The following is a 15,693-nucleotide window of genomic DNA, read 5'->3' as shown; positions in this document are numbered from 1 at the left end:
GCCTCAGACACATAACACTCACTAGCTATGTGACTCTGGGCAAGTCATTTAACCTCAATTGCCTCACAAAAAATAAAAAATTTTAAAAAAAAGTGCTGAAGGGGTCATGAGTAAAAAAAAGGTTAAGAAGCCCTGTCTAAACCCTTCCTCAAAGATGAGTCTCTCAGCTATCTTCCTTTACAAATGACCATTCAACCACAGCCTAAAAGCTCCAGTGCTGCTAAATCCATTTCTGGACAATTTTAATTAGTAGGAAGTGTTTCCTTATACTGAGCTGAAATCTGTCTCCTAGAACTCATACTCACTGTCCCAGTTGTCCCTCTGAGGTCTTCTGAGCAAAGTGAAAAATAATCTAATCACTTTCCTATATTAGCTCTTCAAAAGATTGAAGACACTAATTGTGGCCAAAAAAAAAATCTTCCTAGTTTAAAACTCCCTATTAGCTTCAGTAATCCTTATGTGGAATACATATGGAGTCTCCTCAGCACTCATTTTGCCCTCTACCATTGCTGCTCAAGTTTATCTAGATCCTTTCTAAAATATTCAGATATTTAAAAAATATACAAGATGGTATTTGACAAGGACCTCACTCAACAGAACTCTTCTGGACACCACAAAGCCATCAGTCAGCTTATCATTATTAGCTTTGTTGATCATCATGTAATAATATTAATTCTTACTAAGCTCACAATCCACTGGAACCTCCTTGTTCTTTGACATTTAATCTGCTTCCCACCTATATCTTCCCGTAAGTATGGGATACTATTGGGACTTCGGAGTAGATATGTTCAGCAAGCACTTGGTGATATAAGGGAGAAGTTCATGAGACTGATTACTGGAGAATATATAGATTTGGGAGTCGTATGCTTGGTATGATCATTGATCACATGGAATTAGATAAGTTCACCAAGAAAAAGGGTTACCGAAAGAAGTGAGGAGTGATGACACAAAGAGCTTTGAGCGACACTTCTAGAGGATAGTGACCAGGTGCTATAACAGCAAAAAAAAAAAAAAAAATCACTAAGAAGGAGTGATCAAATGATTTTGGTTCATTTTGTCTCCACTGTTGCATTTTTGGGCAAGAAGTGATGATCCATAGTTCCAAAAATTCCAGAGAAGCCAAGAAAGATGAAGTGAGAAAAGAACATTGAATTTAGCAGTTGAAAAATGGCTGGAAATCTTGAAAAGAGTAGTTTCTGTGAGAATTAAGAATGGATCAGTACTGAATCAGTGGAGTTCAGTAGTAAGATGGAGAAGAGATCCAAGATAATAACTTGAAGGAAGGGACAGGGTCAAGAGAAAGCTGTTTTAAGGTTGAGGGAAATATAGGAATCTCTGAAGGTAACAAGGAAGAAGCCAGTACAAAAAAAAAAAAAAAAAAAAAAAAAAAAAAAAAAGATGAGTAAGAGGCAAAAAATCCTCACCGGGGCACAATCCCAGAAGAAAAAGGAAGAAATGGTACCCAAGATATAAAGAGAAGAGTTAAATAAGCTTGACAAAGGAAAAGGGAACCTCCTCCTCAAAGATTATAACAAAAGAGGCTGAAGATGCACAGGAAGGTCACCTTTGGGAAATTATAGGAAATACTTTTGAATATTGAATAATAACTGCAGAATTAATATATACTTCCATTTTTTATAACATAATACTATAAATCAAGAAAACGATACATATATATTAAGCCTAAAAAACAAGTAAGCCACTGAATCACTGAACAGTCATTGGATAAATTCAGCAAGAGCTAGCTGGAATTTATAAAATCAAATACAATCAACCTATAAAGCAATCAATAGTTCAAGTTGTCTCATTGTTCCATTATCATTTTTAATATCAAAAGATAATAATAAATTTATCTGCTCCATATCAAAAGAAAATAAATAAAACATTAGAAATAAAATTCTCCAGTGTTCTCATTTTTTAAGTTTTTTTTGCATTAAATGAAATCTATTTTTTTGTCCTTCCCACCTCCCATCCCATTGGAGAGAAAAAAGAAAAACAAATTCCTTATAACAACTATGTACAGCCAAGCAAAACAAATTCCTTCACTGGCCATATTAGGTCATTTCTTCAAGAAAATAACACCAGGAAATGTGTCTTTCAATCATTCACCCAACAAAAGATATTCAGTATCACTAATTTCTTTTAATATGATTTTTGCTATAAGCCAGCAGGCAGTAAACAAGAGCTCAAGGACAACTGATTATTGGAGCAGGAAGCAAGCACATCTCTTCTAAGATACCCAGCAAAGGTTGAAACAGACTATTTCTTAATTCTATTACAATAAATTGTCCAGTATGTACCTAAATCACTCATCTGCTAGCCACACAGTAACTTACAACCTTAAGTTGTGTTTTTCTGGGTAGCCTTCATATTTTTATACATATATAATCCCTATTTTCCCAATTGTTTAAGTCACCCAGAAGGTACATATTAGTATCACAGAACTCAACAGAAATTCTCCTTTACTTCTATTTATTGTGAACAAGTGTCTCAGTACTAACTAGAATACTTGTTCATCTAGACATCCGTGAAACATAATAGGTACGCAAAGCTCAGACAAGAAATTGAGAATCTCTTAGATACATTTTTGGATGACTCATTCTACATTACTCAAACACACATAAGCTAATATTTTTACCACTGTATCTGATTTCCTATAATATGGATATGGATCTATGGATCATGGATCTAGAGCTGAAAGGAACTTTAAAGTATACCTCGTTCCCTCCCTCATTTTACAGATGAGAAATGGTGGCTCAAAGTGATGAGTACTTGCCAAACAATACAAAAGTAATAAGCAGAAGTGGGATCTGAACCCACACTCTCTAACTGCAGAGATAGTGGCCTTTCTATTGTATCAAGTCATATGGCATTCTACAGTTTACAAAACCTTTTTTCACAATTCTATGAGATTAATATTGCAAATAAGCATTATCACTATTTGTTAGATGAGAAAACTCAAGCTTTAAAAAGGTTAAATCATTTTTCACAGGTCACATAGCTACTGAATATGAAAGCTGACATGCAAACAGGGGTCTCCAAGCCCATTGTCATGTGACCTACCTTGATTCTGATACTTTTAGGTTGGAAATGTCTCAGGAATTATGATAGAAAAATGTTAGTATTTTCACTAATGACTTGCTCTCTAACAGACAATCATCACTCAGTCAATGAACATTTATTAAGCACCTACTATGTGCCAGGCACTAGGAAAATTTGGTTCCATTTCAACTGAAAAGTCTCCTTTTCCTAGAGGGGATAAAACAATTCATCACCAATAAGATACACAAACATCCTCAACTCCTTTTCATTCACCGCACAGATCAAATGGTTCCAAATCCTGTCATTTCTACCTCCACATTATTTCTTGCATACATCCCTCTTTTCTCCATCAACACAACCACCACCCCCATTCAGGCTGCCATTACCTCTCACCTGGATGGTGAGGCAATAGTCACCTATTAGGTCTCCCATGCCTCAAGTCTATTGGTTTATTCCAATCTGCTCTTCACATGGCCACCACAGTGACATTCACAAAGTGTAAATCTGACCATGTCATTTCCCCTACTCAGTAATTCCAGTGACTCCCTATTACCTCTAGGATCAACTCTACTTTGGCATTCAAAGCTTTTCCCAATCTGGCACCTTCCTACCTCTTCAGGCTCCTAACACATTACTTACCTCAACATACATATTCTACAATTCAGCCCCACTGGCTGACTTGCTAATCCACGTGTATGCCACTTCAGCTTCTAACTCCTTGCCTGTGGTTTCCTCTTTTTTCACCTCCACCTCTTAGAATTCCCAGCTTCCTTTAAGAATTAGTTCTATTGTCACTGTCTGAAGCAAGCCCTTCCTGGTCTCCTTGCTGGGACTGCCTTCATAGCCAAGACTCTCTTCTGTTTGCTTTCTGGGTCTTCTTATGTTTGACTCCCCTCCATATACTAGACTACCCAGCACCAACGGCCTTCTTGAGGCACCTCAAAGACCATGTTCCATCTCCTGACTCTGTGCCTTTCCACTGGTGGTCCTTCATGCCTGCAATGTTTTCCCTCTTCACCTCCACCTCTTGGCTTCCTTCAAGAATTAGCTCAAACAGGAACTTACAAGCGGTCTTTCCTCATCCCACAACAGTTAGTGTCTTCTGTCTGATTTGCTGCAGTTGGATGCATTGTAACTTGACTCTGACATGGCGATGTCATTTTGGTCCTCTTCAAGAACAAAAGACAACCAACCAACCAACAGCTCTAATATATGTAACTGTCTGAGCACTGTCTACCCCATTAGAACATATTCCATGAGAGCAGAGACCTTGGTTTCGTCTTTGTCTTTAGCATTATGCCTTGCACAAAGTAAGCACTCAATAAACGCTTGCTGACTATGGATCTTGTATATGTACTAGCGTCTGTCCTACATTGTAAGATCCTAGGGGGCAAGGATTGTTTCACTTTTTTCTTTATGTTTCCAACCTTCAGCATAGTCTCTGGCACACAGTAGTCATGTAATAAATGTTTGCTTATTATTGATAAATACATAAAAATACTTACTTCTCCTGCACTGTATTTTTGCCTTTTTTTTTTTTGTGAGGCAATTGGGGTTAAGTGACCTGCCCAGAGTCACACAGCTAGTGAGTGTTATGTGTCTGAGGCCAGATGTGAACTCAGGTCCTCCTGACTCCAGGGTCAATGCTTTATCCACTGCGCCATTTAGCTGCCCATTTTTGCCTATTTTAACCAGCTATAATGAAAACTATATATATAAAGCTAGACGTAAAACTACATATAAAACTATATGTTGTTGTTCAGTTGTTTTCAGTCGTGTCTGACTCTTCATGACCCCATTTGGGGTTTTCTTGGCAAAGATACTGCAGTGGTTTGCCATTTCCTTCTCCTGCTCATTTTATAGATGCTTACGGTCACACAGCTAATAAGTGTCTGGGGCCAAATTTGAACTCAGAAAGATGAGTCTTCCTGACTCCAGGCCTAGCACTCTATTCACTATGCCACCTAACTGCCCTCTTAAAGCTATAAAAAAGCTGTATTTTGAATAAGCACAAATCAGTAAGACCTGAATTAAAAACCTGCCTCAGACATTTATTAGCTGTGTGACCCTGAGCAAGTCATTTAACTTCTGTTTGCCTCAGTTTCCTTATCCACAAAAGGAGAATAACAATAGCATCTACTTTCCAGGCTTAGGCTTATTATAAAGATAAAATGAGACATATTCATAAAGAGCTTTACAAATCTTAAAGCATTATGTAAATGCTAACTATTATCATTTTACTTCTAATTAACTAGTTGCATAAAGAAAGGTATCACCCTTTGGTATTTTCATGCAATCCATAATTACTGCTATTTTTTTGTACAAAATCCACATATTACCTTCCAGACTGCAGTTTCTCACACTTCTTAAAATTTTAGCCATCTCCAAAATCAAAGTAGGTTTTGTGCCAAATATACATAGGAAGAAGATTTTATTCTCAACTTTTTCTCAAGAAGGTTGAAAAAGAAGAAATATCAACATTCTCTATATGCTGTCAACTTTATAAAAAGCCAAAACATGGCTTTCCCAAATGAAAATTAACTGGCAGAGCAATTAAAGTAATCTGTTCATTTGGATGGAAGCATTTGTAAATCAATACTTGAGGAAAGAAGTTAAAATTCTGAGTAACAGAAAGAAAACACTGTCATCACACCTGGAAGGATCATAGATGAAAAAAAGAAGGGACTTTCCTGATATTCCACATAATCCACCAACGTCCAAAGAAATCAATGAAGTGATGTGACTAATGACTCCAAAATTTATACTTATGTTCTACTGACCATTATTTTTCTAATTGTCCTCTTAAAGGAGAAATTAATGGGCAGGGAAATGGTCAAAAGAAAAACAAAGGATGAGGCACCTAGATGGCACAGTGGATAGAGCAGTGGACCTGGTACTTACAAGCTATATGATGTTGGGCTAGTCACTTAATCTCTGTTTCCCTAAATTTCTTCAACAAACACTCACCTCCCAGGGTTGTTGTGAGGGTAATATGAGATAATTTTGATAAAGCATTCAGCACAATACCTTGCACACTATATTGCTAGCTATTATTATTAGCTATTATGAGAAACGAAGAGACACAAACTGAATAGGAAAAAGAAAATATAGCTATCTACTAAAAAGAAAACTTATAAATGAGAATTAGAAAATTATTTAAAAATTATAAATTATAAAAAATAAATCGTAAAACTTAAAACTTTTTTAATCAAAAAATAAATTTTACAGGATGAAATAAAATAAAATCAGCTCTGCAGGTAGGCTTTAAACTAGTTATGAAACTCAAATGTAAAATGTCCCTACAAATTAAGTACAGGTAGCAAAACCTGCCACCCACTGTTACTGTTAGCAATACTGCCATGATTCAGAGTTCAGACTAAGTAATTATTCATTAAATCATGAGTAAATCTGCATTCTAAAACTATTAATTTTATAAATAACTTTTTTGAAGAACAGTGTGGTATGGTGTATATAAAGATGTATGAACAGACACACATACATGAGTGTACACAGATATAGAGAGAGAGAGATGAGTGTACAAGTGTGTATATACAAAGGTGTGTGTGTGTATGTATGTGTATGTATACACTATTTGTGTGTGTTCTCTCTCAAGCACTTATTAAGTGTGATTGATAGCAAGGCACTATATTAGGTGCTGGGGATATGCAGTCTATGCTTTCAAGGGGCTTAACCACATGTATACATAGGTAAGATTTGCCTATGTATACACGTTTGGCATTAGGTACACATTTGTCAATTGGATAAGAAGAAAAGGGTTTTTTTTTCCCCAAAATGTTATTTAAACAAAAAAATCCAGCCATGAAATAAACTTTTATTCAACTTTCTGAACTCTACTTCTTTTTCTTTTTTAAGGCAATTGGGGATAAGTGACTTGCCTAGGGTCACACAGCTAGTAAGTGTCAAGTTTTTGGTCTGATGCCAGATTTGAACTCAGGTCCTCCTGACTTCAGGGCTGGTGCTCTATCCATTGCACCACCTAGCTGCCCCATGAACTCTACTTCTTAACATTAATACTTGATCTACAAATAAGGAAATATAGGCCCTCAGAAAAATGCATTTTCATTTTCACCATAAGTAGTTATAAGAAAATGACATTTAGGCTCCTCCGAGGTTATTCTTTCCTCCTAGATGCCACTTAATAGTCCAGTCCAGTACAGTACAGTAGAGAATTCGAGTCTTTTTCCATCACTTATAAAGTCTTACAACCTTGGGCAAATCACTTAATTTCTCTATGTACTCATCTGCAAAAGAGAGATCGTAATATTTCTGGGACTAACTTCACAATGTTGTTATAAAAATAAATGAGATGACATAAACAAAATACACTGCAACCATACAGCATCATATAAATGCACTCCAACTGTCTACCAAACTGAATTATTCTCTCACAAGTCCCTTTGATGAGCAGTGCATGAATTTTAAGAATTTGCTTGACAAGACTGCCACCTGCTGGACCATTTTAAAACTGAAGATTTAATCAATTAAAGATTTTATCATTAAGAATAAGGATTCCTAAAAGTTAATTTATAAAACTCAATACAGTAACCTATTTCTATTCATATTCACATATTATTACTTTTACTCATTTTAAAATAGGACTAAATTGCAAAGGCAACAATAATGCTATCTACTGAGTATAATGGAGCACACTTTTCTGATTAGTTCAAAACATTAGGTATTTAAATTATCTCTAGTTAAGAAGGAACAATTTGTACATGGACAAATTGAGGCACTGAACCAGAAGATTTGTCATAGGACACAGTTAATGGCAAAGCTGATACTATAAACTAGGTCTCTTGACCATCCCAACCCACCAAGTTCATGTGTTTGTATACACATATACATGTGCATATAGATATATATACATAGCTGCAGACACACAAACATAATGCACACGTGTGCACATATATACATCTATGTGTACTGTGCCTACATGTGTATACTCACACACACACACACACGCGCGCGCATGCCTAAAACAATCTGGTTCATTTCCGTCCCAGATCTTCAGTTTTTAAATTCTCAATAAGAATGTAACTTACCTTTCAATTGCTAGTTCCTTGTTGGACAGCTGTTGCACTGTGATCACAACCTTCTTTTCAATTCCTTGTCTCAATTTGAAGTAAAATTTCTCTCTATCTTTAGGCACAGGACTGAAACGCACAAAATAACACGAATGAAATAAAACACATAAGGATGACCCTCTAAAAATTTAACTACATCAATCCATGCATTTTGCCAATAACGATCATATTTGTTAGACGAATACCAAGCACTCACTACTCACAACCTAAGCAGTATGGGTTCAATGGTTATACTTTAGAAAGCTCACACAAATAGGGTGGCTGCTATCAACAACTCTTTTTAATTGGATTCAAAAAGCTTGGTAGTTCATTCAGATAAAATTAATGAACTGAAACTATCAGAATAATATACATATAAAATTCACCTTTTCTATCTTCCATTATATATTGTGCCTTGTTCTTATACACTGCCTAATTGGCACTGTGTGCCTATTCATGCCCTCCACCACTTACAAAGGGATGTATCTTCCCATAGCTTAAAATGCAAACTGAAGTCACTATGCTTATTATTTTTTATATTCATAGTAGCTCACAATTTGCATAGCATTTGTGAGCAGTTCCCTTACAACAACTCTATAAGGCAGACAATACAATTAGTGATGAGGAACCTCATCATTAATTAGTAATTAGACAATACATTAGAGATGAGGAAATTGATGATCAGAAAAGTCAAGTGCCTTGCCAGTGGTCACATAGCTAGTAACTGGCTGAACCAAGACTCAAACAAGGCCTTCCGACCTCAAGTCCAAGGCTCAAGGCCATGCTGTCACTCACTGAAATATTTCAGCATTTCAGGGAGTGTGTGATCTCACTGATGGGGGTCTTTCTCCTACCTGAACATACTCAAACACAGCCTGTGTGACACTTACCATGGCTCTCTCTAACTACTTCATAGAGAGCTTGCTGGAGGCCTTCTAATCCTTTTAATATTCTGAAGATGCCAGAATAGTGCCCCGGCCATCCATCACCTATCCTTTAGTCTCTCAACATGACTGGTCAACAAGCCTCTAACACATCATTTTAAACACCAAGACAAATTAATATAATAGGGAAAAAATAATTCTCAAGATAAAAAGATAAGTCACATCAAAGAAAAGATGACATAGAACAGAATGCTAACAGAAACAAAACGTTAACTTGACAGAAAATTTACAAACTATAATAGGATCATCGTTTCCATCATTAGTGTTTCTGAGTCAACCATCAAAGAAGCTGTAAAACTTATTTTCAAAAGTCTACCTTTCAATTCAACATAATCCTGTACAGCAAAATTGGACAAATTTGCTTTGAATATGGAAACCAGACAGAATTTTTACCTTTTAAAGGAAAATTGACCCAAAAAAGTAGCATGTAACCACAGGGTATTAGATTCTAACCTTGAGCTAAAATACAAAAGAGTCTCAAAAGGAGCACAAAGAAAGACTGAATGTTTTTGTAAAAATAAGCTTCTCAAGTAAAAGATGAAGAAGGCATGGTAAGGTATCTTTGTCTAGAAAAGATCTGAGGATTTCAGGAGACCTGCAAGTAGGAAGGAAGTCAGCAATGGAATATATCAGCTACACTAAGAGAGGCACTGGGGTAAGGGGCAGGAGATGGGTGAGAGAAAAAGGGAAGGAGAAGGAAACCAAACAGAAAAAAAAAGAGTCTGGGGAAAAGGGAAGAAGAAGAGAAGAGCTAGTGGAAGAAAAGGAGGAAAGAAGTCTTTCTCAATGTCTCATTCTAGTGCCTTCCCTCTGATGATTATTTTCTATTTACCTCATACACGGCTTGTTTGTATACAGTTGTTTATTTGTCTCCATCATTTGACTAAGCTCCTCAAGGGCAAGGCCTATCTTTTGCCTTTTTTTTATCCCCACCTAGCACAGTGCCTGGCACATAATAGGCATTTAATGAATGCTTACGTGGCAGCTAGGTGGCACAGTGGATAGAACACCAGTCCTGAAATCAAGAAGACCTGAGTTCAAGGGCCCAGACCAAACACTTGACACTTACTACCATGTGACCCTGGGCAAGTCACTTAACCCCAAATGCCTAAAAATAATTTTTTTTAAAAAATATGCTTACTGACTGACCTGAATGAGAGAAGAGGAAGGGAAGAAAGGAAGGGAGAAACAGAGCACGGGGGAAAGATTGAGAAAAGGAACCCATGTCCTAAGTGGCCCCAAGATATTAGAGTCCTCAATCAATTGCAATGAAACCTAAATTTCTTTGGCCTTTAGGGTAAGAATGATATGTCTACATATTCTGGCAACTTATCCCTTAGCTAAGAGAGGTTGAAGGACTCAACTAAAGCTGTAGTCAAATTCTAGCTTGAACCTGAATTACAAGGAGCAAGCCATGTCACCAAAAACACACTGACCTTGGAGACAGGAGATCTGGTTTCAATTCCATTAGTCACTAGCTGGGTGAGTAAAGAGGAATCATTTAACTATTCAGAACCTCAGTTTTCTAATCAACTAAATGGGGTAAAATATGGTGTCCCAAAAGTCTTAGCACAGTTTTACACTCTGATAGCTAATAACACTTTCAAGACATTCATTATTAACTGCATGACCTAACTTAGAGGATTATTGTAAGGAAAATGTTTTACAAACTTCAATGTGCTCTATAAAAATGAGGATTTCTTGTCATACAGGCATCCAGAGATTCAGGAAAGAAACCAATTCAAAACAAAAGAAAAATAGCAAAAACTTTACCAAATGGAGTACCATTAGCAAGTCAGCAGTTAAATCCCAATGTGGTTAGCATGACCTCCATAGCTTACTGCTCTTCATTAACTACACAGTCTATACTTATGAACTGGGTCATCTCTTTTGCTACACGGAATAACATTGGTAGTTTTCATATTCACTCATCAAGACTGCAATAAGTATTTTGTTCTAAAACAAAATGCTACCCAACAATGTCATCGTATATTCGCTTGGAACAAGGAGATTTACTCCACACTTAAAAAAGGAAAAGACAGCAGCAAGTCACCTTCTCATACACCCAGACTCTGCCATCCCTTTCTTTTTTCACAATTATTCTTCATACCTAATTAACGATTGTCACCCTTCATCTATACTTCCTACCCACTGACCTTCTTGACACAATACACCTCAAACCTCTTAACTAAAAACAAGCATCATTATAGAAATCAAGCAAGAAGCTACTAGCTCAACTTTCAGCGATGTCCACTGACATCGCTTCCTCTTTTATATTTCAAGTCTAACTATGGATCACCTTTGATTCCCCTGATTAGTTTTATCCTCCCTTTTAATGTTTCTGAAAATTCTTTCATCTGAGGCAATGGTGGAACAGTGGATAAAAAGTGTCAGGTCAGGGTCAGAATTCAAATCCTGCCTCAGGCACTAATGACCTGTTTGACCCTCAGCAAGTCACTTAACCTCCGTCTGCCTCGGTTTCCTCATATGTAAAATGGGAATAATAATAGCACCTACCTCTCAGGGTTGTTGTGAGAACCAAATGAGATAATAATTATAAAATACTTATTAGCATAGTGCCTGGCACATAGTAAGTGATAGATGTATTTGTTAGCTAATGTCATTATCATCATCATCATCATCATCATCATCATCATCATTATGTCCTCTTTGCTTAGGCTGTTATTAGATTAGTAAAGAAACACAAAACATAAAATGTAATTTTCATGGCTTCCTACTAACTAGGAAGGAAAAAACTAGGCTCCCACAAAAATGCCATTTGATACTAAGACAGGAAGCAAAAAGGGGGTAAAAGGTCATTAAAAAAAGAAATATATACCTATTCAATCCAACATTATGTTGATTATGGGTCTGCTATATACAAAGGACTATCTTAGGCACTAAGGGCAAAAATGGAGAACAACATAGGCTCAGTATTAGGAAGCTTAGTGTAATACAGGGAAAACATGTTCAAAGGAGGAAAACAGAGCACTCTAAGAATAATGAGAAAGAGGAAATTATTTTCAGTTAAGGGGATCAGAGAAAGTTTTATATAGATCACGTGACCCAAAAAGGGCCTTGAAAAGAAGGATTTCATGAGAAGATGTAGAGGATGGGTGTATTCCACTCAGGAAGAACCAAATCACAAAAACCCACAAATTTTCAACGCCATTTTAAGGAATTGTGCTGCCATTTTGCTTTTGGAACTTCTGCACTGGCTGCTCTTCTATTCATGCACCATCTTCATTCAATTTCCCAGTTTCCTTACCTGAAGTTTCCTTTTCCATCATCTTCTTTGACCTCCAAAGAGACACTGAAGGTAAATACATCACTGTCTGGGGTAGGGACAACAGAGTCCTTTACATCTGACACTTGCCTGGAAGAACGTTTAAATGCTGTACAAAAGCTGTATAAAATTCTGCTGACCTAAATGAAAGAATAAAGGAAAAACCATTGTCAAAACCAAAGCTTTACCTCCTTTCTATTCCCTCCCCTTAGAATACTTAGATCTACCTGTCTTTCTTTTTCTCCTACTCAGAAGGGTACAAGTGGTAAATTAAGTACAATTTCAGCAGACATGTTAGGAAGGACTAGTAGGATCTCATGTAGAATGCAGGATTAAAATATTAAATGGGATCATCCATAAAATCTTCTCCACCTCACATTCAGGGTTCCTTTCCAGGGTAACTCCAAAGGCACACTGAGGTACTCCACAGAACGGCCCCACCACCAGTACTGGCAGATTCCTCATTCACCTGGAAGCTGAGCAGTCCTGAAGAAAACACAAACCTCCTGCACCCCGCCCACAACTCAAAATGAATAATCCCCCGGTTTCCTCTGATGTTTAACAAGATTTTTACTCTTAGTTTGTAGCACCATAAAGTGAAAAGGGAAGCAATGCTGAGCTAGAGATGCTTCTTCCTTTGCAACACCATCTTGGCTCTCATACCTCTTTCCACACCACTCAATACTAACATAAAACTTCCTGTGTCTCTAACTTATTAGATCATTTTAATACATAAATTTATAGACTTTTTAGAAAAAGTTAGATTTATGTTATGCTAGGCAATAATAATGTTCCAAAAGTATTTTTGTTTAAAGTCTCTTAAAAACACCCTTAAAAGTATTTAAAACCAAGATAGTAAATTAAGTTGGTTGTTTACAAATTAATTGTCAAGTACTGAATGCCAAAGAATTAAAAAAAAATTGTAAAGCATCAGTGAAGGTAGAAAGGGGAAAAAAAGTCTAATAAAAATGGTAATATCCTTGCCCACTTCTACTGTGCTTTCCAGTATTTTGCTCTGCCTGAATTCATCTGGAGGTATCTAGGTGGCACAGTGGATAGAGCATCAGGACTGAAGTCAAGAAGATCCCAGTTCAAATCCTGCCTCAGCCACTAGCTGTGTAACCCTGGACAAGTCATGTAACCTGTCTACCTCAGTCTCTTCATCTGTAAAAGGGGGATAATAACAGCACCTCCCTCCCAAGGCTGTTATGAGGATCAAATGAGATAATAATTGTAAAGTATCTAGCATAGTGTCTGGCACATATTAAGAGTGATATAAATATTTGTTATTGTTGCTGTTGTTGTTAATTGGATTCCTTTATAATTGTAAAAGAGGTGACCAAGAATTTCATCCCCCAGCACAAAGATTAACTCTAACTCCTGACATCAAGTCACTTCTAGTGGGAATCGGCCAGTTTCTCTTTCTCACAGAGACTCAAAATCCTCTTCAGGAGGGTCTTGCAGGACTACGCCAAACCAGCTCTCCTCAGATACTTCTAACACAGAGGCCAAAAGGGCTGGGCCCAGAGACATCTCTACCAGCCACCTTTTCTTCTGCTGCTCTTAGGGTGTTCTGCTCACAGCAATGAGGCTGCAGCTGTTACTGAGGCTGATAAAAGTGTGGTCAGCTAATTTGGAGCAGACTGAGAAGCGCTCATGCTCACAGCAAGTTCTGATTCTATTAAAAGCTATTCTCTAGAAAACATCAAAACTTAGTCAAAGACTGCAAAGATACAAGAAACAAAAGTGATTAGAAAAAAAAACATTCAGCAATGCCCCTTCCAATGGCAATACAAACATGAGCCAACTGGTCAGTCAGCAAGCACTGTGCTAAGCACCAAGGATGCAAAGAAAAGCAAAAACGTAACAGCTGCCTTCAAAAGAGCTTACATTCTAACAGAGAAGAAAATATGTGTCTATATATACATGCATGTGAATATATGCATGCATGTTGAGAGTGTGCAGCTGCACGTGTGTACAGGACACATACAAAGCAGACAGAAGGTAGCCTTGGCAGGAAAGGCACTAGCAGACGGAGAGACCAGTAAAGATCTGCTGCAGAAGACGGCATTTGAGCTGAGTTTTTAAGGAAGTCAGGAATTCTAATACGTGGAGGTAAGGAGAAGGTACAAAGATTGAGGTGGAGTGATGTGTGAACAACAGTAAAACTGGGTATGGAGGTGAGAAAGAGGGGGGAGTCAAGGAAGAGAACCTCGTTGTGTACCTGGCTGACTAAAAGGTTGGCAGTGTTCACAAAAGCACTGAGGAACTTCAGAAAAGGGGAGGCTCTGAGGAGGGAGGAAAGATGAGCTCTGCTTTGGACAAACCGAGTTTGAGATGCATGTGGGATATCCAGTTCAAAAGGTCTAATAGGTAGATGGAAATGAGAGACTTGAGCTCAGAAGTAGAGAAATTAGAGAGAGACAGCCAGGCAGACAGACAGATATATGTACATATTTACTTGTTTATTTCTGAGTCATTTTTAAATAGATGAAAATTGAACCAAACCCACAACAACCGATGAGGTGTCAAGTGAAAATATAGATTTCTATATTCTAGAAATATAGAAAAAACAAGAGGGGCCAGAACAGAACCAGGCTTGAAAAATGCCCACAGTTAGGGGGCACGGTAGTCCCTACTTTGCCAGTATTCTTGCTCTCCTTTTGGGTAAGTCATAAATTTCTTGGCCCTCAGTTTCTTCACTTTTAAAACGAAGGAAATGGACACTCTAAGGTCCCTTCTAGCTCTAACATCGAGTGACACCTAAAATAAAGTTCGGGAACTACTTAATAACTGCTAATCTATGCTTATTCCTACTTCAAACACAAAGAATTTTATATTAGAGGTTAAAGACACAACCACAAGCCACGAGAGCTGCACAATACAATCATATATGAACTTCCTCTTAACAATCTGCATCGTACAATGTGCTTTTGGAAATGAAGTTATATACTGCTTCCAAAATGACTAAAAGAAGAACACAGCAGAGATAAAGGTTCCCCAAATTATGAATGTTATATACATCACAATTACATAAAATAGTGAAAACACATCCCTTTAATTTCCTTCTTCAACAATCTCTGACTCTTCAAGCACCAGACTCTTCCCATTTTGCCAAATCCATTTCAATGCAAGTAGGCTCCAGGAATCCAAAAATCAGACAGGTAGAAAAGCAACAGCTGCCGAATTTGAAATAACAAGCGTCTACCATCTTTTTTTCCTCCCTCTAATAATTGAGTATGTACAAATCAGAGATAGTTCTCACTTCTACACTCACTCTCTCTGTCTCTCTGTCTCTCTCTCTGTCTCTCTCTATCTCTCTCTCTCTCTCTCTCTC

The 15,693-nt window shown here is 37.3% G+C and overlaps 1 protein-coding gene across 1 annotated transcript in view; it reads right to left on the bottom strand.

Moving 5' to 3' along the window:
• Nucleotides 1-15,693, bottom strand: part of RABGAP1L (RAB GTPase activating protein 1 like) — a 648,400-nt gene that overhangs the window by 546,338 nt on the left and 86,369 nt on the right. The window contains exons 6-7 of the mRNA XM_027868366.1: nucleotides 12,339-12,496; nucleotides 8,106-8,216 (exon numbers count right to left, since the gene is read on the bottom strand). Of these exons, the coding sequence (XP_027724167.1) occupies nucleotides 8,106-8,216; nucleotides 12,339-12,496 (269 nt within the window). The remainder of the gene's footprint in view (nucleotides 1-8,105; nucleotides 8,217-12,338; nucleotides 12,497-15,693) is intronic.

Source organism: Vombatus ursinus, unplaced genomic scaffold (genome assembly GCF_900497805.2).
Source record: "Vombatus ursinus unplaced genomic scaffold, bare-nosed wombat genome assembly UNPS02014789.1, whole genome shotgun sequence".
Classification (NCBI taxonomy): Eukaryota; Metazoa; Chordata; class Mammalia; order Diprotodontia; family Vombatidae; genus Vombatus; species Vombatus ursinus.
The sequence above is the reverse complement of the archived record's forward strand: the minus strand, read 5'-3'. Positions and strand labels throughout refer to the sequence as shown.